The sequence below is a fragment of the Peromyscus leucopus genome, chromosome 10 (genome assembly GCF_004664715.2).
Source record: "Peromyscus leucopus breed LL Stock chromosome 10, UCI_PerLeu_2.1, whole genome shotgun sequence".
NCBI classification, from domain to species: domain Eukaryota; kingdom Metazoa; phylum Chordata; class Mammalia; order Rodentia; family Cricetidae; genus Peromyscus; species Peromyscus leucopus.
This window is the reverse complement of record NC_051071.1, coordinates 1,767,919-1,793,216: the sequence shown is the minus strand read 5'-3', so window position 1 is coordinate 1,793,216 and position 25,298 is coordinate 1,767,919. Positions and strand designations below refer to the sequence as shown.

At 53.5% G+C, this 25,298-nt stretch overlaps 1 protein-coding gene across 1 annotated transcript in view; it reads left to right on the top strand.

Annotated features, from left to right (window-relative positions):
* The window catches only part of Man2b2 (mannosidase alpha class 2B member 2), a 29,914-nt gene extending 5,773 nt beyond the window's left edge, over positions 1–24,141 (top strand). Inside the window, exons 4-19 of the mRNA XM_028882343.2 lie at positions 825–997; positions 5,540–5,655; positions 8,045–8,222; positions 9,072–9,270; positions 11,522–11,712; positions 12,604–12,745; positions 14,049–14,182; positions 14,634–14,908; positions 15,896–16,087; positions 16,483–16,735; positions 17,047–17,157; positions 17,249–17,462; positions 20,680–20,796; positions 21,975–22,087; positions 23,048–23,165; positions 23,860–24,141. Of these exons, the coding sequence (XP_028738176.1) occupies positions 825–997; positions 5,540–5,655; positions 8,045–8,222; positions 9,072–9,270; positions 11,522–11,712; positions 12,604–12,745; positions 14,049–14,182; positions 14,634–14,908; positions 15,896–16,087; positions 16,483–16,735; positions 17,047–17,157; positions 17,249–17,462; positions 20,680–20,796; positions 21,975–22,087; positions 23,048–23,165; positions 23,860–23,954 (2,621 nt within the window). The 3' untranslated portion in view covers positions 23,955–24,141. The remainder of the gene's footprint in view (positions 1–824; positions 998–5,539; positions 5,656–8,044; positions 8,223–9,071; positions 9,271–11,521; positions 11,713–12,603; positions 12,746–14,048; positions 14,183–14,633; positions 14,909–15,895; positions 16,088–16,482; positions 16,736–17,046; positions 17,158–17,248; positions 17,463–20,679; positions 20,797–21,974; positions 22,088–23,047; positions 23,166–23,859) is intronic.
* The last annotated feature ends 1,157 nt before the right edge of the window (positions 24,142–25,298 follow it).

The following is a 25,298-nucleotide window of genomic DNA, read 5'->3' as shown; positions in this document are numbered from 1 at the left end:
CCACTTACTACTCCCGGGCACCACCTGGGTCTCAGTCAGAGTCCCAGGCCTAGAGGGTCACTGGGTCCTTGTACCCCACTCTTGCCATGCAGACGACAAACCCATTGGGTTTTAGAAGGACAGTGCTTGGGGCAAGGTTTGGGGGAGGTAGTCAGTGGTTCATTCCACACGTTGAGTTTCTTTCTCTCATAGCTCTGAACCCAGCCTCTGTTCCGTTGTGGTGGCTTCTGAATGATGTTTGAGTGGACAAATGGCTGGATGAGTCTGACCCAGAGGGCCTTGCTCTGTAACAAACTACCCCCAAACTTAGTAACATCCGACAGCAAACATCTAGTATGCCCACTTTCTGGATGAGGAGCTCAAGGTCCCTTGGAGTTGCCCTCAGGGTGTGGGGCCTGGCAGCATAATCTGAGGCAAGAAGCTCACTCACCTAGTCCTGAGGGAAATGAGCCAGACACATAAGGACCAGTGCTGTGGGGTCCTCTTACAGGGAGTCCCTAATGCCACCAGATCAATAGAGACATGCAGAATGCTGTCGCCGGAGGCTGGGAAGCTATGATTCAGTGTTGCAAGACTGAAAGTTCTGGAACTGAATGGTGGTGTGTATGGATGTACTTAAGCCTAGGTACTGTTCGTCTAGAGATTGCTGGTGAATTGAATTCAATGTGCTCAATTAAGAGTTAAGATCAAAACCCTGCTCTGCCGTCCTCGTGACCTGCTCAGCCTAGGAACTAACACTGACACAGGGTACCCAGAGAGCCAGGGTGAGAGCCAGGGTGAGAGGCCACCTGGCCAGCCCGGCGAGGTGACCTCTGTCTTTGCAGAAGGACATGGCTTTCTCTATGAAACATTTGGGATCCGGCCACAGTTCTCCTGGCACGTGGACCCCTTTGGTGCATCGGCGACGACCCCGACCCTGTTTGCCCTGGCAGGCTTCAATGCCCATCTCATCTCCCGGATTGACTACGACCTCAAGGATGCCTTGCAGGAAGCCCAGGTGCGTCCCATCCCATACCCGCTGTCACCTCCTCCTGCCTTCCTGCCCCTCACTGGGCTTTGTGGTAACTGCCTGACCCAAGCCTGACTCCTGTAGCTGCCTCCAAGAATGGCTTCCTGCCTCCAGGCCTTTCCACCCTTTAGCTGAGCCTGGACCTGGGCTGGCTCCTTCCCAGGGCTGTCCATGAGGAATGCAGCTGAGCTGTGCTCTAGAAATGTGGATGAAGGACTAGAGGACCAGGCAGAGTGTTCAGCTGGGGACATCACACACACACAGCCACAGGGCTGACCGTGTGCTAGGAGGGACCAGGCCTGATGTCAGCTACATCCAGCCAGCACCTCCATCAGCCCTGGGCCAGCTTGGGAGGTGAGGTGTTAGCTGCACTTGGACCTTGGGCAGCAGACATGTGCCCTCATGCCTCTAGAGGCTGTAGGTGCTGGGTCAAAGTGCACGTGTAGTGGTGGTGAAGGGCAGGTTGCTGTTCCTGAAGGCTGGGGTCGGGGTCTGCCCTTGCCTCTGTCCTTGGCATGCAGGGGGCCATTTTCTCCTCACATCCCCACTGTGGTGTGCTATGTCTATGCCCCCCCCCAATACTTTTCTTTTTTTTTTCTTTTCTTTTTTTTTTCTTTTTTTTGATTTTACTTATGTTCTATTCATCCCATAAGACCATGTGGCAGCCATTACGAAATGCCACAAACCAGGCTGGATTTTGATAACCTCTTCAAAGACATTGAAAGTAGTGGTAAAATTTGTCGCTTTAACCATTTTTAAGTGTACGATTCAGTGGTGATGAGTACACAACTTGTACAACCAGGGCCATCGTTTTTTCCATCTTCCCACACTGAAACTATGCCCATTAAATACTGACTCCTGTTTCCCGGCTGTGGTACCCCCATCCTATCTCCTGACTGTAGTCGGATTTTCCTTTGGGCTGCCAGCTCCCAAATAACAACACAGAGACTTATTATTAATTATGAAAGCTCGGCCTTACCTTAGGCTTGTCCCACTAGTTCATAACTCAAATTAGCCCATAATTTTATTAATCTACATTGTACCATGTGGCTTTTGTCTCTTTCCCATTCTATGTGTCCAGCTCATTCCATGGCTCCATGGTGTCTTTTGTGTGCCTAGATTCATCCCTTACTTTTTCTCTTTCTGCCCAGAAGTCCCACCTATACCTCCTGCCTAGCTATTGGCCATTCACCTCTTTAGTAAACAAATCACAGCAATATATCTTCATTGCACAACATTTCCCCTCCCCTTTTTTTGTCTAAATAAAAAGGAAAGGCTTTAACATAGTAAAACTATATACAATAAGAACAATTATCAGGCTAGCCTGGTCTACAGAGTGAGTTCCAAGAAAGGCTCCAAAGCTACACAAGAAACCCTGTCTCAAAAAACTAAAGAAAAAAGAACAGTTATCAGGGAAGAATTACATTTACAATGTCCAGTCCATTAGTATCAGCAAATTCAAAGAAAATACTACATTATCTATCCTATCTTTATGAGTCCAAAATTTTGTACCTAATTTACTTTCTATCCTATCTTGTTACCAAACCAAAACTATCTTTTTAGGTCTCAAATCATTTTCTTAGATAAGCAACTTAAGCTTTTATGTCCCTCAACCCTATATATTTTACACCTCTTTTGTGAATTTCTTTTCTGAATTTGGTAACAAAGAAAACTGTAACTATAACTATCTAGTCTTCTGCCCCATCAAAGATCTGAGAAGGATATAATATTATCTGAGTAAACAGAAAGTGTAGAACAAGCAACTTCCAAAACTATGGAAATGACAAAGACATCTGGCTGCCTGGACAGTGACCCAAGGTTCCTCTGCAATGTTGGAGCATCCATCGTCAGCCTATAGTCCTAGAATATCCGACGGACTTTTTTTGTGAAGCAGGAATTTTGAAGGTCTGTCCTACTTTGTCTTGGCACAGTTTGGCAGTCCTTTTTTTGTGTGTCCTGCTTGTCCAATTTGGACAGCATCCTGTCAGCAATCGAGGCAAGGGCAGTTTCTGCCCAAATGGCCAGCTTTGCCAGCAAACTCCATATGGAGGTTCTTTGATGCCCATCATCCTCTTTTGAAGTAAATTGGTGCTGCCCAGAGCAGACATGTCTCACGTCTTGAAAAACCTTATGTTATTAAGACATTTTAAATGCCATATTCTGTAGGTCTTTGAAGTGTTTGAAGACCATCTATCTATTTAAAATAGAATGTCTATCTTGACATTCAAAACATACCTAACATGACTACAAGTTTGATTGTTATAGATGACTACTATTTCTTTATTAGCCTAACCTGTATTTCTTTATTATCCTAAATAGCTTTAAGGACTAGAAATTTACATTACATTTTAAAATGAGCTGCACAGGTACAATACTTTAAACAAGAGTGGGAACATATATACAGTGTAACAAAAATAACCTTAAATTTGTATCAATATTCAAAAATCCATAACAATGTAAAATATTTGAGACTAGTAGTTTTTTTTTTTAAGATTTATTTATTTTTTATGTGTATAGAAGAGAGTGCCAGATGTCATTACAGATGGTTGTGAGCTACCATGTGGTTGCTGGGAATTGAACTCAGGACCTCTGGAAGAACAGTCAGTGCTCTTAACCTCTGAACCATCTCTCTAGCCCAAGACTAGTAGGGTTTGGGGGAGTTTTGTTTGTTTGTTTGTTTGTTGTCTAAAAGTAGATTCAATATTCTACCCTTTTATCCTATCATTCCCATATCCACCCTTTTTCTTTTCAGAAAGAGATCCTTGAACCCAACCTTCCCTGTCTAGATTCCTCCCCTGCCATGACCAGAGACAACTCATAACCAACCCTCCTAGACAATGGCAAACATCCATAACCTACAGAACAATCAAAAACCGCCTACCCCACCTCTTGGGAATGTGGGCATCATATTCTTAAAATTACTTCCTGTTGTCTGGGGGGGACAGCATCTGTAGGGGACCCTGAGAAAGTTGAGACAATGGTCAAGTCCTGGGAAAACTAGCTGTGTCATTTGCTGTCCAGTCTCTGTGTGGGGGCAAAGTGCAGGGCTTGTCTGGATAGAGTCGTCTGTGAGGCTGGACCTTCTCAGCTGGCAGCTTTGAAGATGTTCTGGACGCAGAATTTTGGGGAAACTGCAACAGAGGCATCGTGAGAAGCTGGGTCACCTGAGCCATCTGTCTTCATAGCTGTCTGGTTCTTTTGTTCCTTCTCCCATTCTGTGTGTCCGGCTCGTTCCGTGACTCTATGGTGTATTTCACGCACCTAGATTCATCCCCCAATACTTTTCTTTAAGCAACATTTCTTCTCCCTTTACCTCCTCTCCTTCCCCTTCCTTCCCCTCCTCCTCACTGCCTTCCCCTCCTCATCTCTCCTCCCTTTTTCCTCTCCTCCCTTTCCTTTTTTCTGGTCTGGTCTGTTCTCTTGATGCTAGGAGACTACAGCTGGGACCACCTTGCAAATGCTCAGCAAATGCTCTGCCACTGGGCTCCGCCCACCCCCTTTCCATCTGGACACCGGTCCTTCTGTGTTAGGATCCTTCTTCTTTTTAAGATGTGTTTTATTTTTAATTACATGTGAGTGTACCCGTGTATGAATTATGTGTAAAAAGGCCGGAAGGTCAGAGGCCCTGGAACTGGAGTTACAGTCAGTTGTGATTGCCGGACATGGCTGCCGGGAATCACACTCCAGTCCCCTGAAAGAGCACTGTATGCTGGTAACCCCAGAGCCACCTCTCCAGCCGCAGTCAGGATCCCTCTGGTGACCTCATGTGGACACAGCCGCCCCACATGGAGGGCCATTGTACTAACAGAGAGCATGTCTTTGTGCAGGGCATGGTTAAAGTTACCCTGCCTTGCAGATGGGGAGAGCAAGGCTCCAGAGGGAAAGATGTCCCATGCACGATTGTCCAGGGGGGCAGTGGTAGAGCTGGCCAGCAAGTGTTTCACACAGGTGGCCTTAGGATGCAGGAAAGCATGATGAGGAACATTTTGTTGTCACCTACAAAGCACTGGCTGCCGCTCCTGAACCTGAGCTCCCGGGCGTTGCTGGTTTCACCTGTGCATGGCCCTAGAGTACTGAGTGTGGCTTCCCCCTGTTTTTCACTCAGATGGATCTGGGAGCTTGTGCAGGGTCCCCAGGCAGTGCTGAGCAGAGCTGGCTCTGGCACCCCAAGCCTGTCTTGCGCCGTCTGAGACTAGACTGCACAGTAGTGAGCTCTCCATGGCTGTGGGTATTCAAGGAGAGCAGAATGACGCCTCTGAGGCCTGGCCTGGGGGAGCCGGCACTGAGGAGTAGGTGTTGAGGGGACACGTTCAGCTCCAGAAGGCTGATCTCACGGCTCCAGGTGGCCATGGTAGTGCCTGGCCTGAGCGAGTCTTACAGAGGAGGTGACAGAAAGCAGCCTTGTCCCTGAGCCTCTGAGAGAGGCTGAAGGTGTGGACATGCCATGGAGGTGCAGGGGGGCTGAGGGAGAAGAACCAGGGTACCAGCAAGCGTTACCCTCACCCCTCCCCTATTCTCCCCGGTTCACAGGGGCTGCAGTTCGTGTGGCATGGGTCCCCATCCCTGTCCGAGCAGCAGGAAATCTTCACTCACACCATGGACTTTTACAGCTACTGCTCGCCCTCACACATCTCCTTCTCTAACAGGTAGGTGCCCCCCCCCCGTCTGCCCCTGCCCTGCCTGGCTGTGTCACTGTCCGCTCCTGGGAACAACTGTGCAGGCCCCGGGCCCTGGAGATCAGAAGCAGCTTTTTAGCAGTAGCTCCTCACGAGGTTTCCCAGGTCCACGCCTCCTCCCGAGCATGAGGGTGTGGATAGAACCCCACTTCACTATTCCAAAACCAGGGGGGTTGGCATCTCAGAAAACAGAGTTGGCTCCTGAGGTATTGTACCCAACATCATCCTCTGGCTTCCTTATGCACACGCACACACACACACACACACACACACACACACACACACACAGGTGCATGCACACGTACACATACACATACACAGGATGAGGTTTTTTTTTTTTTATTTATTCATTTATTTTTAAGAATGAGTTTATGGCCGGGCAGTGGTGGTGCACGCCTTTAATCCCAGCACTCGGGAGGCAGAGCCAGGCAGATCTCTGTGAGTTCGAGACCAGCCTGGTCTACAAAGTGAGTTCCAGGAAAGGCGCAAAACTACACAGAGAAACCTGTCTCAAAAAAACCAAAAAAAAAAAAAGAGAGAGAGAGAGAGAGAGAATGAGTTTATGTGCACCGCGTGTGCAGTGCCCACAGAGGCCAGAAGATGGTGTCGCCCCACCACGCCAGAGCTGGAGTTAACAGGCAGTTGTGAGCTTCCCAGTGTGGGTGCTGAGAGCCAAACCTGGGTTCTCTGTGAGAGCAGCAGGTGCTCTCGACTACTGAGCCAGCCCCCTCTCCTGCCCCGGGACGAGGTTCTAACATAGCACTCCCAGGGACATTACACTTTGACTTGGTGGGACCCACCCTGCCTGCTCCCGGCCTCAGCTGTCCCCACCTCCAAGGTGAGAAAATTGAGGCGGCAGGTATCCAGGAACCCCAGCACTGTGCCTCCATTTCCACGCTTCCCTTCATAGCACTGCGGAACCTCTTCACCCTCCACTCTCCTTCCTGATTCATTGTGACTGTCCCTTGCCACAGTGACCAGCTGGCTCCCTGACTCTGTCTACCTGGCCTGAAGAGTGAGCTGAGTTACAGGGAAAGGCACTGGGCCAGGGATGGTCAGGGATTTCTCAGATGTGGGGACATTTGTCTCCACATACACCTGGCTGGCTTGGCTTGGTGGGGTCTGCTGGAAAGTCATTCGTTAGCTAAACCCGTAGCCCAAGGTCCTCGCCCCTGTCAGGGGTCACCATGTGCAGGCGTCAGGAATGGGAGGGGGCAGGGTTACCGCACGGAAGCACCACACCGTCTCACGGAATCAGCTGCCGTGTGCCCTGTGGCGAGGAGGTCCCTGACAACAGACAGCCTGTGCTCTGAAGACTGGGTCTAACCTACCCTAGCTCTGTCCTGTGTGCCCGAGAGTCCGCATGTGAGGTGCTCACGGCCTGGGAGTGGAAAGTGAGCAGAGAAGAGGTGGGAACTTGCCATTGGCCAGGCTGCTCTGCCAGGCACGGCGTCTACCTCTTATGCCCCAAATTGTTTCTGTCACTCCTCCCATTGTTTTGTTTACCAACGAGAGACGAGGCTTGGCAAAGGTGGCCTGGCCACGTCGGCAGGTGGCCTGGGATCTCATAACCGTCACCCAGTGCTGGATGGCATGAACAGGGGTGGCACTTCCTGGGCTTCTCCAGACCCTGTTGCTATAGAAACCTCTGATGTTTACTCATCACAGATTTGGGGGTTGGTCTTGAGAGAAGATTTTTTTATTGTTTGATTGATTGGGTGGTTCTGCTTTGGTTTAGGCTGTGTGTGTGTGTGTGTGTGTGTGTGTGTGTGTGTGTGTGTGTGTGTGTACTGCAGAGGCCAGAAGAGGACGTTGGATTCCCTGGAATTGGAGTTGCAGGTGTTTGTGAGTCTCCATGTAGGTGCTGGGAACCAAACTCAGGTCTTCTGTAAGAGATGGCTCGGGACTACCAAGCCATGTCTTCAGCCCCAGGTCTTGGTTTTCCTGATGCAACTTCCCTCTGTAGCCCAGGCTGGCCTTAAACTTGTGTGGATCTTCCTGTTTGGGCCTGGTGACTGCTAGGGTCACAGATGTGAGCCATCAATCCCAGCTTTGATTTTTATTTAATTGCATGACAGTGTTTTTTGATTTTTTTTTTTTATCCTAACTCCTGATATTTGGGGCAGTTTTGTACCCAAGATGAATCTTCACCCTGGCCTCAGGCAAGCAAGGTGGTGGCTTACAGGAGCCAGGGCACAGATGACCCTCATCCGATCCCCATTGGGCCATCTCGGTGGGGAAGACAAGGCAGCTGGCTCCAAGGGGCCCTGAAGGGATATTCCCATGATCCCACTGGCAAACCACACTCAGCACTAAGCCTCTGCATCAGTCTCTTCTGCTGGCCTCTGTCCTCCCTCAGGTCTGGATTTTACTGGAACGGTTTGGCTGTCTTCCCGGAACCACCCCCAGATGGTGTGTATCCCAACATGAGTGAGCCCGTCACCCCAGCCAACATCCACCTCTACGCTGAAACTCTGGTGACCAATATTAAAGAGAGGGCCGCATGGTTCCGGACTCCCCATGTCCTCTGGCCCTGGGTATGGCATGCTCCACTTGGGGTATCCTCAACACTGACAGGGCCCTCATCGCGGCCTGGGTGTGGCCCTATGGCAGGAGCAGCCTGCCCATCTCTAGCCCATCTCTACCTGGTTCTCAATGCTCCATCCTTCCCTGCAGAGCCCTGGGCCTCACCCACGGTTCCACCCTGCCCTGCTGCCCCTCCAGGCTGATAGATAACCAGCATGCCAGCCTCCACTCCCACCACTCACATTGTTCAGGGCTGAAAGCCAGACTGGCCTCCTCAGTTCTATATGCATCGGGTTCCTCATCTGAGCAATGGGTTTAGTGCTGCCTGCCATGAGGCTCATGAGAGGGGCATTCCTGGGGGACAGCCCTGTGCCCCATCATCATTCATCACTAACCTTTATTAAGGCACCAACTGCTCGGCAGTATTTGGGCTCCTCCATCTAACTGGCACCACCAGACCCAAGAGGAAGGCAGTTCTTCAAATCCATTTGCAGCAGAGATCTGAGGCTCAGAGAGGTTGAGGGATTGTCCTGAGGCCACACAGCTACTTAGCAGAGCAAAGAGAAAGGGGTGGCATTCTGTACGGACCTGGGCAAGTGACCCACAGCCTGCCTTCCTAGAACATGGCTGTTTGTGGTCGGAATTTGTGAATCAGGGCTATGTAATAATATCACATTATCGCAATTAGTCCTTTGGGTGGTTTCTAAGGAGAGCCCTGACAGCTACAGGAGTCTTTCTGGTGTCCTTGTGGACCAATGAGGGTGGGTGGGCTGCTGGGGGTGGCAGGTGATAAACCTTCTTGCCTGGGCGAGGGCTCAGAAAGTTCGCAGAGATTCAGGCCACCGCTCTGTGTCCTGCAGGGATGTGACAAGCAGTTTTTCAACGCCTCAGTGCAGTTTGCCAACATGGACCCCCTACTGGAGTACATCAACAACCACTCTGCCGAGTACGGCGTCTCGGTGCAGTATGCCACCCTGAGCGAGTACTTCCAAGCCCTGCACGCCTTCAACACGACCTGGGGCATCCGTGACCACCATGACTTCCTTCCCTATTCTTCAGGTGCGAGCCTCAGGAGGCTGGGGGCAACTTAGCATCAAGGGTGCAGACCTTCCTCCTAGCCCAGGCTGGTTCCCTCCTGCTCTTCCCACATAGACAGCTGTTTCCCACCGCCACACCTGTGCCGTCGCAGGGCCCCCTCTTGGGAGGACCCTTCCGCCCCGTCTCCCTACATGCTCCTCCCCTGGGCAGCCCCTGCTCACACCGTGGTGGTCGGGCAGTGTGCCTCCTCTGTGTCCCAGCAGCCACACCTCCTCCTTGCCCTGTTCTGTCATTGTCATCGTGCGGGACGTCATCTGTTTTCCTACCTGTGTCCTCGGGCCTGGGCCTGGGCAGGTTTCAGCGTGCAGCCTCTGCACCCAGGCTGGGTGAAAAGGCTGGCACCCATCCAGCTGCACAGTAGGGACACTGATAGTGCCATTGTGTCAGGCAGTGACCATGACCCAATGCTCAAGATAGAGTGACGGCACCCCCCAGCTTCAGCACAACCAGGCCAATGTGTGCCTCCTGCAGGTGGCTACAGCAGGCAGGCCCGTCTCCTCTGCCTAGCTTCCAGCAGAGAGGCCATGTAGGAAAAAAAAAAAAAAGCCCCTTCCCCATTCCATGCCCAGGCCCTGCCTCAGAACATCACAGAGAAATGGCTTTTGCGTCTCTGTTGTGGGCTGGGGTACAGCTCAGTGGTAGTGCACTTGTCTAGCGTATAGAAGGCCTGGGCTCAGTCCCTAATGCCCAAAACATAATGCAAATCTCTCTGTTACATATGTCACAGCCTGGGAGGGACCCTAGGGTCCCGCTATGCCTTTGCCCAGATGGAGAAGCCCTGGCAACGTGGCCAAGATGCTGACTGGCACACTTGAGCAGGACAGCTCAGAGGCCAGAACACAGCCGTGCCTGCCAGTGTGCTTTGCCCAGCACATATACTCAAGCACCAGCTGATCAGTCCAAGACCTGGGGAGGAAACAGGCTTGGATGGCATCTGCTGGCTGACCATTTAGTACCATGTGATCAGGGTGCCTGGAGCAGGGCCTGCCCCTCCCCTGGCCCTGCCTTCCCAGACCACAGTGACGACCTGGTTTCATCAGTGAGGGATTAGAAGAGGAGACCCCTGGGAAGGTTCTTTCCCTGTTCCTCATCTCCCTCCCTTCCAAAGACACTGCACACAGAGGCTCCAGCTGCAGGGTCCAGGGCCTGGGTTGCCCTGCCCGCCTTGACTTAGCCTGGCATAGTTCTCAGGCCCCTCATACCACCCTGTGTGTAGACATGGAGAGGATAGGGGCAGGAATGTGGGGGCGTGGCCACAACAGTGGTGGGATGGGATGTGTTTTGTGAGAATAGTTAGAGTCCAGGTGGGAGAGGTCTCATCTGGGCACCATCAGAGTCGTGGGAGTGGGTTTGTCCTGTGTGCGTGGCTGAATGGAGATGGCCTGATACAATACAGAAGCCCGGGTGTGGGTGGTGCCAGGCTTACAGCTTGGGAGGCAGAGTTGCGGTGAATTCCTACCTTCTGCCCACTCAGTTTGCTGGTGCTATTTGACCACACTCCTGTGGCCTTTCCTTGGGGCCATGTGACCACTCCCTGGAGTCTGGTCCTGGTCCTACGGGGAAAGACTAGGAAATAGAGGAAGCTAGACCCGGAAGAGGCAAGAAAGCAAAATATCACAAGAGCCTGAGACCCACCTTTTGAGAAAAGGTGGCTGCTTCCACCCTGGCCCTGGGCTCTGCCTCTGTCCTGAGTCCCTAAGCATCCTACCTAGTGTTTCCCAGCTCCCACCTCTGCCTCCTCCTGTGGGCCTTGGGAGGAACCCTGCTGACGTTCAAGCTGACCTGGCATTTCCTGAAGCCCACAGAGTCACAAACAAAAGTGTCTGTGGCTGTTCAAGGCTCTTCGCTGCCCACTGAAGCCTCGTGTCTCCCTCCCTCCCCCTGCTCCCCCAGCCCTTCGTGTATGTGGAGGTTGCATGTTTCCTAGGTATGCTACGGGCCGTCTTCTCTCTCTCTAGTGGGGTACTGCAGCGCCTACCTTGTCCCCAGTCCGCCCAGTCTAGTCTGATGTTCCCATCAAGCATTAGATCCTATCTAAAAATCCTAGGTCCTGATCTCTCTGGGCAAGCCACAGGTCCTGGTGTCACCAGTGGTCCTGTGTGCCTGCCTCCCTGGGTGTCCCGGGCAGGCCTCGAACCCTTAGCTGTCCCCAGACCCACACTCAGCACCACAGGCTAGACCCTCGGTCTCACTGCATGTACTTATCTCCCAGAACCACTGCAGGCCTGGACCGGCTTCTATGCATCCCGCAGCACCCTGAAGGGGCTAGCAAGGCAAGCCAGTGCCATGCTGTATGCTGGGGAGTCCATGTTCACACGCTACATGTGGCCGGAGCCCCGTGGGACTATGGACCCTACGTGGGCCCTGCAGCAGCTCCAACAGCTTCGCTGGGCTGTGTCTGAGGTAAAGTCCCTGGGAGGCCTCAGTGAGACAGAGTCCTCTCGTGGTGTGGTATGCGTCTCCCCACGACTAGAGGCTCCACTGTACAGGAGAGAAAATTGTGGCCCCCCTCTGGTTTCAAGGCTGGTACAATGTGAAACTGGGCCACAGCTGGACCCAAGGTCTCAAGGAACCCAGTGAGCATTCTCCTTAAGCTTTACCCCTGATTTTATAAAGAATGGAGGGTAGAAGGATGTTAGTGTCCTGCATGGACCCAAGTCTCAGCTCAGCCGATGGCCTCAGGTTCATGACTTTTCCTCCCTGGGCCCCAATCCCTTCCCTGTGCATTCACCCCACAGGATGGTGCGGCAATGGAATGGCATGGCGGCCATCTCCGCCTGCCTCCCTCCCCTGTATCCATGGGGACATGGAGACACAAGAAGTCTTGTCATTTGTCACCCCTCCAGAAAGTGGCTGGGTCAGGCAGGCCATTTTACAGATGCCTGGAGGTAAATCTCCAGGAGTTGTGCCGGGAAGAAGCAGGTAGACTTTCGGTGTGCATCATAACAGTGGAATGTGTACCCAGGGCACCTCAGTCTCCTGCTCTGTGAAAGGAGACAGTCCACCTCTCCCTGGTACAGTGGGAGCATCACACCCTACACAGTGTGCCAGGAGGAACCAGTGCACACATGGGATGATAATGATGGAGGGGAATCTGGGTCTCTACCAGGAGGAGGACTCAGGCAGGGTATTTCCATGAGGTCAGGAGAAGCTGGGCCAATTCTATAGCCTCTTGCCTCAGTTTCCCTTCTGTAAGATGGGAGGGCTGCTTGCCTTCTCCCCCAGTATTCTGGAGAGCAGGTACCTCCCAGGACCAAGTTTGACACCCTTCTTCCTTGACTCTGACGGCGACAGGTCCAGCACCACGATGCCATCACAGGCACCGAGTCCCCCAAGGTGAACGACATGTATGTAGAACATCTAAGGATAGGAATGCTGGGCGTACGCAAGCTGATGGCCTCCATCGCCCTGGACAGGTCCCCGGTGTCTGGCACAGGTAAGGCAGGCCCCTGCCGGGAGGCAGTGGCTGTGCTTTGAAAAGAATCTGGGGCCAGGAATAGCACAAAGCTATAATCCCAGCACTAGAGAGGCAAAGGCAGGTGGATCTCTGTAAGTCTGAAGCTAGCCTGGTCTACATGACAAGTTCCAGAATAGCCAGAACTATGTAATAGAGAGGCCCTAACTGAAAAAAAAAAAAAAAAAAAAGTCTGGGATGGGGTGGAGACTGAGACCCTGTGTCCCAGTACCATGGTGTGATCTCGCCAGCTGGTTCAATGCTTTGGGCCAGTTTCCTTGTCCTAGAATCCTGGATGGACTGACGGCTCAGTCGGACTAAGCAAGAACCACTAATGAGTTCTGAGTGTTTTCTAAGTCTAGAATGTTCCCCATGGGTATTTAATGCCTTGCATAGTCTATGAGAGGGAGGCTTATTTTTGAACTGAAGAAACTGATTCAGAGGGATCATGGTTCAGCTCAACCTCACTAGCTAGGGAGAGGAAGAGCCAGAGTTTGAACCCGCCACCCTGTGCTCCCTACTATGTTCTCTGGCCCAGCCCTGCCTGGTCCCTGCTTTCCCTCTCAAGCCCAGCTGGACTGCCGGTCACCTCCAGGCCACCGTGGCCCAAGCTCTTGGTCCATCAAGTGTCACATGTGTAGAGTGACTCGTCATACAACTGGGATGTTTAGGTTTGAAACCAGGGAAATCGTGAGCAGCCAGGGACGAGCCCCCAGGTCCCCATGCCCCGCTTTGCTCAGCTTGTACTTTTTGCTGGCCCTTTCTAGCCCCTCCGGTCTCCTCCCTTCCCTGATAGGATCTGGGCCAGGTCTCCCACCTGCCCTGCCCTTTCATCCCTCTGTGTGTAGCCCAATCCAGCCTGTAGGTTCTGCCCAGGGCTGGCACAGGGGACACAAGTCTGACAGGAGGGACCATTGCAGAAAGATGCCATGGGTTGTGGCATCGGTGCTGGGTAAGGCACACAGGTAGGCCTCCCCCTCAGCAGAGAGCAGGGAGAGAAGAACCCAAGAGTGAATAGGTAGAGAGAACAGCAAGGCCCTAGGAGGGAGGCTGGAGACTGAGCGGTGTGTTCAAGAGTCAGTACATGACAGATGGGACAGAGCGGGAGAGCCAGACCCACATCACAAGAGCCGCTCCAAGCCTTGGCTCCAGGTCTTACCCCTTGCCCTCCCCCATCTGCCCTAGGGGGCTCTGGAAGGCCAGGTCTTGCCTACCTCATTTTCTCTCCTATCAGGGAGCTCCCAAAAGCATCAGGGGCCTCAAGTGACACCTGTTCTCTCTGTAGACACAGGCCCTGTGGGATACTTTGTCTCTGTGTACAACCCGCTGGCCTGGAAGGTCACCACCATTATCACCCTGACTGTTGCTTTCCCCCACGTAAGCGTCACCGATGAGCTGGGCCACGCAGTGTCAGCACAGGTACGGGCGGGAAGTCCTGCCGGAGGGCGTTTGCTGTCTGCCTCTTGGTAACCTCCTTCCAACTCTTCCGTGCAAGGGTTCTGGGCATCTTAAAGGGGCACTTTAGCAGAGGTGCCGAGGTTGGGGTGGGATCTAGGCTGCCCCCCTCCGTGCTCCTGAGACACTCAGTATGAGTCACGTGGTCCGCTTTCCACCCCCCCTCCCGCTGCCAGGACAGGGAAGGGCAAGGCATAGGGACGAGAAGTGAGTGGGAAGGGAGGGCCCCAGAGGTCTGTTCAGGGTTGGCGGGGGTCTCAGCAAAACCAACGCCTGTAAAGATGTCATGGGAATCTCTAGAGGTGGTGGAGAAAATACCGCTTCCTGGGTGGACGGCGAGCACCCGTTCCAGGAGTGTGAGGTAGGGGTTATGGGGTGACTGAGGAGACTTCCTTTCCCTGCTGCTGGCTTGCAGATCCAGAACTCTACGAAGGACCCTTCTGCCTATGACCTGCTTATCCTGACCACCATCCCAGGCCTCAGCTACCGGCACTACAAAGTCAGGCGCCCCCGTGGGGACCGGGCACACACCAGGGAACTGGTCGTCCCCACGGCCAGCACCCTCAAGTTTAGTCTCAAGCTGAGGAACCAGACCAGCCGGGGAGGCAGGTCCCTGTTGCCTGTGACAAACGACTGCTATACTCTGCTGTTCGACCAGGACACCAACATGTTACATAGTATTCAGGAGAGGTAAGTCGAGGCAGCCGTGCCTCTGAAGTGTGCCTGGGACCTGGACACATGCACAGTGTCCTATGACCCCCTGATGTGCTCACCTTCCCCGGGGAAGGGCCAGGTGATAGCAAGACCCCTTCCTGCTCTTGTGTTCCTTAAGAGGAGGAGAGCCTGGGCCACTGCAAAAAGGCTGCTTCAACCGCCTCATTCCAGAGCCCTGACCCATGGACAAAGGGGGACTCAGTGGCCCCGTGAGAAAGGTGCTCCTGCGGTCCACTTCTCTAACTGCAGAAACTGAGTTACTGTTCAGGACATAGTTGTGCTGCCTAAAACACAAAGGGCCTTTAAACCCTTTATCCCACCCACCACCCCGCACTTGCCCATCTAACCACTGAGCTAGCCAGCCACTTACCTGTGTGTACCCATCTAGCCAGGATTCTGCCCACCCATGTGTCCATCCATCCACCCATTCATCCACACCCCTGGGGACCAAGAGACTTTAAGGGTATAAAGTATCCTTGGCATGTAACACTCTTTTTTTTTTTTTTTTGTTTTGTTTTGTTTTGTTTTGTTTTGTTTGAGACAAGGTTTCTCTGTATAGTTTTGGTGCCTGTCCTGGAACTTGCTCTGTAGACCAGGTTGGCCTCGAACTCACAGAGATCCACCTGGCTCTGCCTCCCAAGTGCTGGGATTAAAGGCGTGCGCCGCCGCCACCGCCACCACCTGGTGACAAAACTCCACTCTTGTGCTCGTGTGACTCCTGGACCACCGATGGGCTCCCCATTGGGCTCCCCGATGGCGGCCTGTGTGCAGCCTCCCTCCTGTGACTTCACCTGACAGTCCTTGGCTATGTGGGGGGTCAGGGTTTTCCCCTGGGGCTTCTGGTACCTTCCTCAGGCTCTCCCGGGGCATCCTCTTCGCTCCTGATGCCCAGCCACAGCCCCGCTGCCGATGGATGATCCTGTTGAGGGTAACACCAACCAGTCTCCTCTCTCCCCCCTGCAGGCAGAGCAACCACACAGTGCGCATGACCCAAGAGTTCCTGGAGTACCGGGCCAACGGGGACGTGAAGCAGGGCCCCGTTTCTGACAACTACCAGTTTGCGCCCAACCATACCGCTGAGCCCGCCTGGGAAGCAGTGGGCATGGAGGTGGTGGCGGGCCCACTGGCGACCGAAATAAGGCAGTACTTCTACAGGTGCCTCCCCTGGGCGGGCACACAGCCCCTGCAAGGCGCAGGAGGGGGTGGGTCAAGGAGCCTCTGTCCCTGCACTTGGGCAATGGCTCTGGCCCGTGACTAATCAATGCTAGCTGGGTGAGAGAATTGTCCTCTTCTGCCTGTGGCTTTTTGGGCATGCCCGAGCAGTCATGTTGTTGGTAGCTGAGTCAGAGCATGGGAGAGGGCCTTTGGTTGCTCCATGCCCAGGCCTTGCATGAATCTCCACAGGGTCCATAGTCCTCCCACTAGGTTGCTGTGTCCAGCACTGCCAGTGTCCACCTACAGATAGCTGCTTGCTGGCACCCAGCTTCCTGTATGAAGGGAGGAGCCTTCAGCCAGTCCTCACAGCACTCTCCTCTGTGGCCCCTTCCTAGGAATGTAACAGACCGGGATCACACCTATGCAATCCACTCCCGTCTGGCCCATGTGCATCCAAGCCCCCCTGGGGAACTGCTCTGCCGACGGATAGAACAGCAGTACCGAGTGGGCCCCCTGGAGCTGAACCGGGAGGCCATCCTGAGGACCAGCAGTGACCTAGACACCCAGCAAGTCCTCTTCTCTGACAACAACGGCTACCAGATGCAGCAGAGGCCCTACAAGGCTTTCAAGAGCAACCCTATCGCCCGGGTATGCCTGCAGCAGCTCCATGCCGCACCCCAGCGTGTTTTTTCCTGGCCCTGTTAACCCCGTGGGCTCTGCATCTCCGACAGTGCCACTCCCGAGACCTGTCTGTTTCTCTCTTCCCTCCCGGCTTTGTCAGGGGTCGTTCTGGACGCCACGTGTGTTGAGCCCTTAGCAGGGGTCTAGAGTCCCGTCGGTCAGACCACATGGCTAGGAAGCAGCAGGCTGGAAGCTGTGCCACACTGTGCCGAGGGGACAGCTGGGGTCTGCCTGACCCTGTACTGAAGCCGCCCACTGGGTGGCACTTGTGTCTGCAGAATTACTACCCCATGGTACAGTCGGCCTTCATCGAAGATGCCAAGAGCAGGCTGGTGCTGCTGGCGGAGCGAGCCCATGGTGTCTCCAGCCAAGAGAACGGGCAGGTGGAGGTAAGAGAGGCCTGGCTGTCCCCCGGTGGGCCCTCATAGCCACCCACAGCGTGGCCAGGGGCACGGAAGGACCCCCCGATGATCTCCGCAGGTAATGCTCCATCGGCGGCTGTGGAACAACATGGCCTGGAACCTGCAATACAACCTCACGCTGAACGACACCTCCGTCGTGCACTCGGAGCTCTGGCTTCTGCTGGGGCCTAAGCCCATCACGAGTGCCCTGCGCCCCAGGAGCGGGGTAGCGCTGCAGCACAAGCCCGTCGTGTTGTTCAGAGAGCTGACGGATGAAGAGGCCCCCGTTCTCGGTGAGCATGGCCGCTGCCTAGGATGCGCCTCCCTGCCCCGCCCCGGGGGCAGCGGCCTCTGAGAGGCTCCTCCTGCCTCAGGATGCTGGGCAGCTTTGGACGGGACCTCAAAGTCTGAGTGCTGACAGGGGTTCCCTCAAGCTTCCCCTGCCAGTCAGTGCGGAGCTGAAACTCACACCTGTTCCTCTCTCTCTCTCTCTCTCTCTCTCTCTCTCTCTCTCTCTCTCTCTTCCCTCGGTCTTCTCCATCTCCTCCCCTGCTGTCCTTTTCTTGCTTAGCATGGCTCTGCATCACCCTGTTGTTTCAAGTGTTGGCAGCACACCACTTACAAGCCTGGCTGTCTGAATCAGGGCGGGCTGTCAGCACGGGAGAGAACTTCTAGTCCAGGGGTGTCTAGCCCTTTGGCTCCTTCTGGCAACATTAGACAAAGAACTGCCGTGGGCACACACACTAAATCCAGGAGTATACCATCCGTGGCCCACAGCTTCTGAGAGTATACATATTTATTTCGTGTGATGTTGCAGAGTGACCGTCACCTGCAACGCTCACACTTGAGAACTGCGGTCAGTTTCCCAAACAAACAACAACGAAAATCACCAAATGAACGCAGTGTCTTGAGTAAGTGTATGATCTTATGATGGCTGCATCCATAGCTGTGCTGGGCCACAGGATGGACACCCCTGCAGAACCCACCTAGCCATGATCCAAATGCAACCTTTGGGCCGTGCCTCCTCTAGGCTTTCTGTGACAGCCCCATGGCTCTGTGTCTTTACTGAGACAGCCGCCCCTGAGATGCTGCAGTTTTAAAGGGTGCTGCGGCCCAGCCTCTGCAAGCTCAAGGGCCTGGAGAGAACGGGGCTCTGTGTGCTTTCTTCCTACTCACTAGCAGAGGTTTGCATTAGAATGCTTGGTTTTTCAGCCAGAGCCCTTCCCAGGCATCGGGAAGAAGGCAGGCAACTGTCACTCATACAAGGAATGTCTCCTCTGTGTAGGGTAAGGCGCCGTCACTGTCCTGCAAGAGTTCTTGGGATGGCTGAGAATGGGTGTGGGACACTCACTCAGAGAACATTTGGTTGGAGCATGCTACCAAGGGCCTGGCACCATATGTTTGAGAGAACATCACACACACACACACACACACACACACACACACACACGGGTTACCAAGGACCAGATCCAGAAACAGAGTCCCTGGTCAAGTAGAGTCTGGGGAATTCATTAAGGAAGAGCTAAAGCCAGGCATGGCTTAAAACTTGGAAAGCTGAGGCAGGAGAATTGCTGTGTGTTCCAGGCCATCTTGGTCTAAACTTGTAAGACCTCCTCTTGAAAAGAGAGAAATAGAGAAACGTGGTGGTGGCGCACGCCTTTAATCCCAGCACTTGGGAGGCAGAGGCAGGCAGATCTCTGAGTTTAAGGCTAGTCTGTTTCAGAAGAGCCAGGGCTACACAAAAAAAAACCCTGTCTTGAAAAAAGAAAATAAATAAATATTTAAATATTAAAAAAAAAAAAGAGAAAGAAAAAGGGAAGGAAGGGGAGGGAAATAGAGAAAGGAAGAGCTGAGTGAGAGGTCAGGACAGCTGTGGGTGTCCAGAGAGCAGGTATTCCTGGCAGGGCATCCTTTCTGCTCTCACATTGAAGATGGCCATGTGAGGACGTGCTCCCCCTGGTGGCTGGGATCTTTGCTGCAGGTGAAGATTGAGTATGTCTGAGAAGTCTCTCTCTCTCTCTCTCTCTCTCTCTCTCTCTCTCTCTCTCTTTCCATCTATCTCTATCTATCTATCTATCCATCCATCCATCCATCCATCCGTCCATCCATCCCTCCCTCTATCCCTCTTGAGCAGCTGAGGGCCACGGGAGAATTGACTTGGAGGCCCAAATACTGCAGGGCTGGATGTACTTGAGCTCAAGACCTGGAAGCCCCATAGGCCATCCCTCATCTCACCTGAGCACTCTGCCTCCTTCTCTTCCTCCTTCTCGACACCTCTCCCTCCTCCTCTTCCTCCTCCCCTCCTCCCCATCTTCCTTCCTCTTCCCCCCTCCTCCTCCTTCCCCCAGGACAGGACCATACAATTTCTTAGCTTCTCTCAGAGAACTGTCTCCCACCATGTAAATCTGATGCCTGTCTCTGTCGCAGAACACCTGAGATAATCAACTTAAAAGCAGCCAAGTTTTATTTTAGCTCACGGTTTCATGGGCTTCTTCAGTCTGTGGTCCTTTGTCTCTGTTGCTTTTTGGTGGCATGGTACATCATGGTGGGGAAGGCAGGGCAAAGATCTGTTTGTCTCATGACAGCTGAAAAGCAAAGAGGGAGAGGAAGGGCCTGGGGTCCCAGTGACCTTTACAAGGGCACAACCTAGTGACCTAACTTCCTCCTCTAGGCCTCACCTCCTAAAATTCTGCCACCCCAGTACCCCACAGTCTGGGGACAAAGCTTTTAGCACATGGGACTCATAGAGATCTAAATATCACGGCATGCAAAAGGAGCTGAGATGGACTTTCTAGACTGGACTGATCCTGTTGGGTCCACTTGGGTCAGGTGACCCAGACCTAGGCCAGTTCGTGTGACTTGGATATGATGAGAAGGTAGCAGCACCTATTGAAAGTCAGAGTGGAAAGAGAGGGTCAGAGGGTCTCTGTGGGGGGACTGATAGGTGGTGAAGAGCATTCTGGATCCAGAATAGAAAGCAGGCTTGTGTAGGCTTGCTATGTGGGTGTGAATAAATGTGTCCCTCTGTGGGCCTTAAACTCCTCATCTGGAGTCTGAAGTGGCCAGTTGATGAAGTCCCTCCATATCTTTTTTTTTTTTTTTTTTTTTTTTTTTGGTTTTTTGAGACAGGGTTTCTCTGTAGCTTTGGAGCCTGTCCTGGACTAGCTCTGTAGACCAGGCTGGCCTCAAACTCACAGAGATCTACCTGCCCCTGCCTCCCGAGTGCTGGGATTACAGGTGTGTGCCACCACCACCCGGCGTCCATCCATATCTTAAGCTGTGTAAGCCCAGCAGCTGGATGCAGAGAGAGCAGCATGGGGCAGGAAAGGCCTGTAGGGGTGGGGCAAGGGTAGAACAGGGGTTGAGATCAGATCTTCAGGCTCATTGTACTGTGGGTTGCACATGGCCAAGTAGGGCGTGGCTAGAAGGGGCAGAGGCCCCCATGTGGAAAGCTGAGTGTCTGAAGGAGTTGGTTCCAAAGCTCTTCCTCACTATCTGTGTGCCTTGCAGGATCCCAGAACCCCCAGGCTGTGACGTTGCCCCCCAACCTTCACCTGCAGATCCTCAGCATACCTGGTTGGAATTACAGCAGGAGCCATGCCCAGCACCTGAAGAACCTTCGGAGAGGTGAGGCAGCCTACCAGGGTGACTTCCTCCCCAGGTCCCCTGTCCCCTCATCTGACACATAAGAGACCAAGGCCTGCAGAGGGGTAGAGAATGAGCAGTCAGTCAACAATCTGGGGCAGGGTGGTCCCAGCCTCTGGCTCCCAGCCCAGGACCGGCCACACCGCTCTGCAGATGGATGCCATGCATCCCCCAGACAGTGGTCCACATGCTGCCCGGCCCTCGGGGCTGCCCTGTGCTAGTCTCTATGTTAGTCAACCTTCTCATCTCGTGACAAAACACCTGAGAAAATCTACTCAGGCAGACAGGGCTGATCCAGCACACAGCTGTGGAGACGTCAGCTCATCATGGCTGACAGCATGGCGGCAGCTCAGTGCATGATGCAGTGAGCAGAGAGAGGGTGGACTTCATTCCCCACTTTTCTCCTTTCCTCTTGTATTCCACATGGGCCTCCATGGGGGAAGATGGCGACATCCAGGGCAGGTCTTCCCACCTAGGTTGATCCTCTTAGAGGACACCGAGAATGTGCTGCGCCAATCTCCTAGGTGTCTCTTAATCCAATCAAGCTGTCAGTCAAGATCAGCCATCATGTGCTTCTTCCATACAGTCCTCCTGCAGCCCCCCAAGTACCTCAGTTTCCACTTACCCTCAGAGCTGAGGCAGCCTGGCTGTCAGGAGCTTCACTGGTTTGCTCAGAAGATGCCCCGCCAGGGTCCCCACGTCCCAGTTTCTGAGTTCATTAGACAGTGATGGCAATGAGAAGGGAAGCAGGCATCGGGGTTAACACCCGACAGGAAGCATCACACCTCTGTGCTCACTTTGTGTTGAGCCATGGGACCACAACATACACATGTGGTCACATCCAACTCCAGAGGGGGCAGAGTGGAACTGGAGGATTTGAGGACAGGCCCAAGGATGGCCACTGTAAGAATGAGGACACTGGCTTTAGCCCCTTTCATATGCTAGAGGTACAGGGTTGGCACAGCCCCGTTTGGATCCCACCTCTGTGGCACATGAGCCACAGTGACCACGGGCAAATGACTGCCACTCCTGAGGGACAGCTGCTGTCCCAAAGGGAGGCTGAGACACGGAACGGAGTCCAGACTGCAGAGTGCCCGGTCAAGACTGCAGCACCGAGCTTGCTTGATGGGGGGTCCTCACTGCCACCTCCACCCCCACAGGCCACTCGGAGAAGCCCCAGGCCAACCTGCGGCGTGTGCTGCTGCGCCTGCACCACCTGTATGAAGCAGGGGAAGACCCAGTGCTCTCTCAGCCTGTGACGATGGATCTCAGGGTAACACCCCCCCCCCCAGTGCTTACCCCACCCCAGACCACCCAGACCTCCAAGAATGCTCTACCCCTGGGGAAGCAACTCTGTCTGAAGTCCTGTCCTGAGCGACCGCTTTGTCGGAGGACCACTAGCCATGTTCACAGATGAGGCAACTTACGCTCTCCCTTCAGGGTGGGTGAGATTTCCCAGTTAGTACCACGGGCCACATCTGGTTCTTTCATGTTTAATTTTGCACCTTTTGGGGGGGGGGGTGGGACATGTGGTGTTCATACATGTTTGTATGGCTCTGTGCACATAAGATCAGAGCTCAATGTCAGGGTACCCTTCTCTCGTTTTTCTACCTTACTTTTTGAGACTGGGTGGCTAGACTGACCATGACTTCCAGGGTACCTCCTGTCTCTGCCCTCATCCCCAGCACTGGGGTTACAGACAAAGCAGCCACCTGACCCAGTTGAGCTCCCTCTTCAGTCCACTGCACAACCTTTCAAACAACGTGGGCAATCATTTGTTCCATCAGAAAACCAACCCGTTCTCCCTGGACTCTCTGGGAAAGGTGACTCGGTGTCAGAGAATCCAAGGTCTATGTCCAGGTGTACAAGTCGATTGGGCTCCCTCACTCTCCTGAGGCTCAGTTTCCCTTCCTGCCCAGCTAGGAAGGTGTCAGTTCTTGGCTCAGAAGGTGTCTCTGCCGGCTTCCAGGCGCCTCCCCATCTAGGAGCCTGTCCCCGTGTGGGCTTGCTCACCTGGCGGACGATCTAGGGAGGCACACACCACCAGTCTCTTTCCTGTGAACAGGTTGGCGATCTGCCCTTTCAGATGAAACGAGGCAGGTGTGCTAGTCACTGAGGCAGGGCCCCAGGACCCAAGGCACAGTTGGTGGCCACCCTTCTGTTTTGGTTAAAGGAGCTTCATGGATCTGGGCATCCATAGGGTCCACCCCTCCGCTTGCTCCTGCCCCTGCAGGTTGTACTTCGAGGACTAGGGTCCGTAGTAGCTGTGGAGGAACGCTCACTCACAGGGACCTGGAACATGCAGATGATGAAGCGCTGGCACTGGAGGACAAAGACTGGCCACCCCAGAGGTTTGGGACCCCTGTCAGGCTGGGGAGCAACACAGACCTGCCACGTGCTGGGTGGCCTTGTGTGGCTGCTTTCCCTCTCTGAATCCACAACCTTTGTTAATTACCCGATTAGGTTAACAATAGCTCGGTGTCAGTTCTTCCTGCCAGGGCTCCACACAGGTGGGGGGGGGCTGTGAGTGGGGTGTGTGTGTGAATGGGGTGTGTGTGTGTGAGTGGGGTGTGCGTATGTGTGTGTGAGTGGGGTGTGTGTGTGTGAGTGGGTGTGTGTGTGAGTGGTGTGTGTGTGTGTCTATGTGTGTCTGTGTGGGAGAGTGGGGGGTTATTTCAGCTAAGCAGGGAGGGAACAGGCCCATAAAGAGGCTCGCTGCCAAGGCTAGTAAGGCCAGAGTAGGTTTTTCAGATGGTCCCCCTCAGTCCTTCGGTGTTCAGTGCAGCCCCACAGGGAAAGCAGACTGGTGGGCAGTACACCGCCCCTCAGTGGAGCCCCCAGGAGAAGCTAAATGGAGAGACCCATTTTAGCAGGAGTCCTAGGAGGAGGGGCAGCCAAGGGCGGTCACCATCAAGAGCCATGAGGGAGCCATAGTAGACTGTAGGCTGCTGTGGTGCCGGGGGTGGGGGGGATGGGGGGGTGGGGTAGGGTGGGGGGTGGTGTCCAGGAGGAAGAACAAACAGACAGACTCCTTGTCCTCCCCAGGCCGCCCCGCCTCCCTACCAGCGTCACCAGGAGACTCCATCATCACTGTGTATCCCAAGGAAATCCGGACTTTCTTCCTTCACTTCCAGCAGTGACACCCATGCAGTTGACCCCGGGGCCATGGAACTGGAGTCCCCTCCCCCCCTCCAAAAAAAAAAAAAAAACAATGAAGAGAGACTGAGAGGGAGGGGCAAGCTGCTCACCCCACAGCTGTGTGGCAGAAAGTGGCCATGTGGGGAGAGGGGTCTTTTTTTTTTAAATAAAAAATTAAGGTCTGGGCTCTTCCTTCCCATGTCTAAGCCAGCCCTTCCCTCTCTTCTCACACACGTGACCCCTCCCTCCCTCCCTTTCTTCTTCCCTCCCTCCCTCCCTCCCTCCCCCACACCCTCAGTTTTTAAAAGGACCCTTTAGTTTTCCAAAGTTGACGTGAATGAATTGTAGAAAACTGAAAGGCATCAAGAGGAGGGTCAGCCGCACCACACGGCTCACAGCGGATCTTCAGGACCTGTGTCTGAACACGGCATGTCACAGCGTGTGCCTGAGATGTACCGGTGTGTGCCTGTCACACTTCCCATACCTTCACTGAGCCCAAACCCCGTTATGTGAATATTTTGATGATCAAGAATACACTTCACTGGCTCCAACTATTTTACAGAAAAAAAATCTGGCTTCAGACCGTGGGTACACCCAAAGTTCTAGATACCGTACTGGCAGCGTTGGGTTGTCCTCGTGCTCTTCTTAGAAGACAGAGTACACGGTGTGGTGTTACTCAGAGTGTCCGGTATCATGTTCATACTGTTGACAGCCCTGCTGTGGGGGTACACACCTGGAATCTCAGCACCGGAGAGGTTGAGAGAGAACTCTGAGTTCCATGCTGGCCTGAGCTACCTAGTGAAACTCTTGTCTTTAAAGAAAAGGGGGGGAGGGGCCGGGGTGACAGTTGGCAGAGTATTTTCATAGTAGCCACAGGCCCTGAGTTCAGTCCCCAGTACGGCATAAACTAGGTGTGGCTGTGCACACCTGTAATCCTAGCACTTGGGAGATGGAGGCAGGAGGATCAGGGGTTGAGGTCATCCTGAGCTACATAGCAAGTTCCAGGCCAGCCTGAGGTTCATGAGACCCTTCCCCAAAACACAAACATTTATTATTATTATTATTATTATTATTATTATTATTATTATTATCACTAGTGAGAAGGTGCATTGCACCAAATTGCTTCATGCATCTCTATAGTGCAGCCAAGCGTGGTGCATAGGGCTGCGGGGTGTGTGAGGCCCTACGCTCATCCCTAACACTGTCCACCCCTTCAAGACAGTCAGTCCAGTTCCACCCTTTCCTGTGTACTCTGTTCTACCTTCTGCCGCCTACTGAACAAATCCTGACACACTGTCTGCCGTTGCCGTACTGGGCTCCATGTTCACCTTTTCTCTTAATCAGAA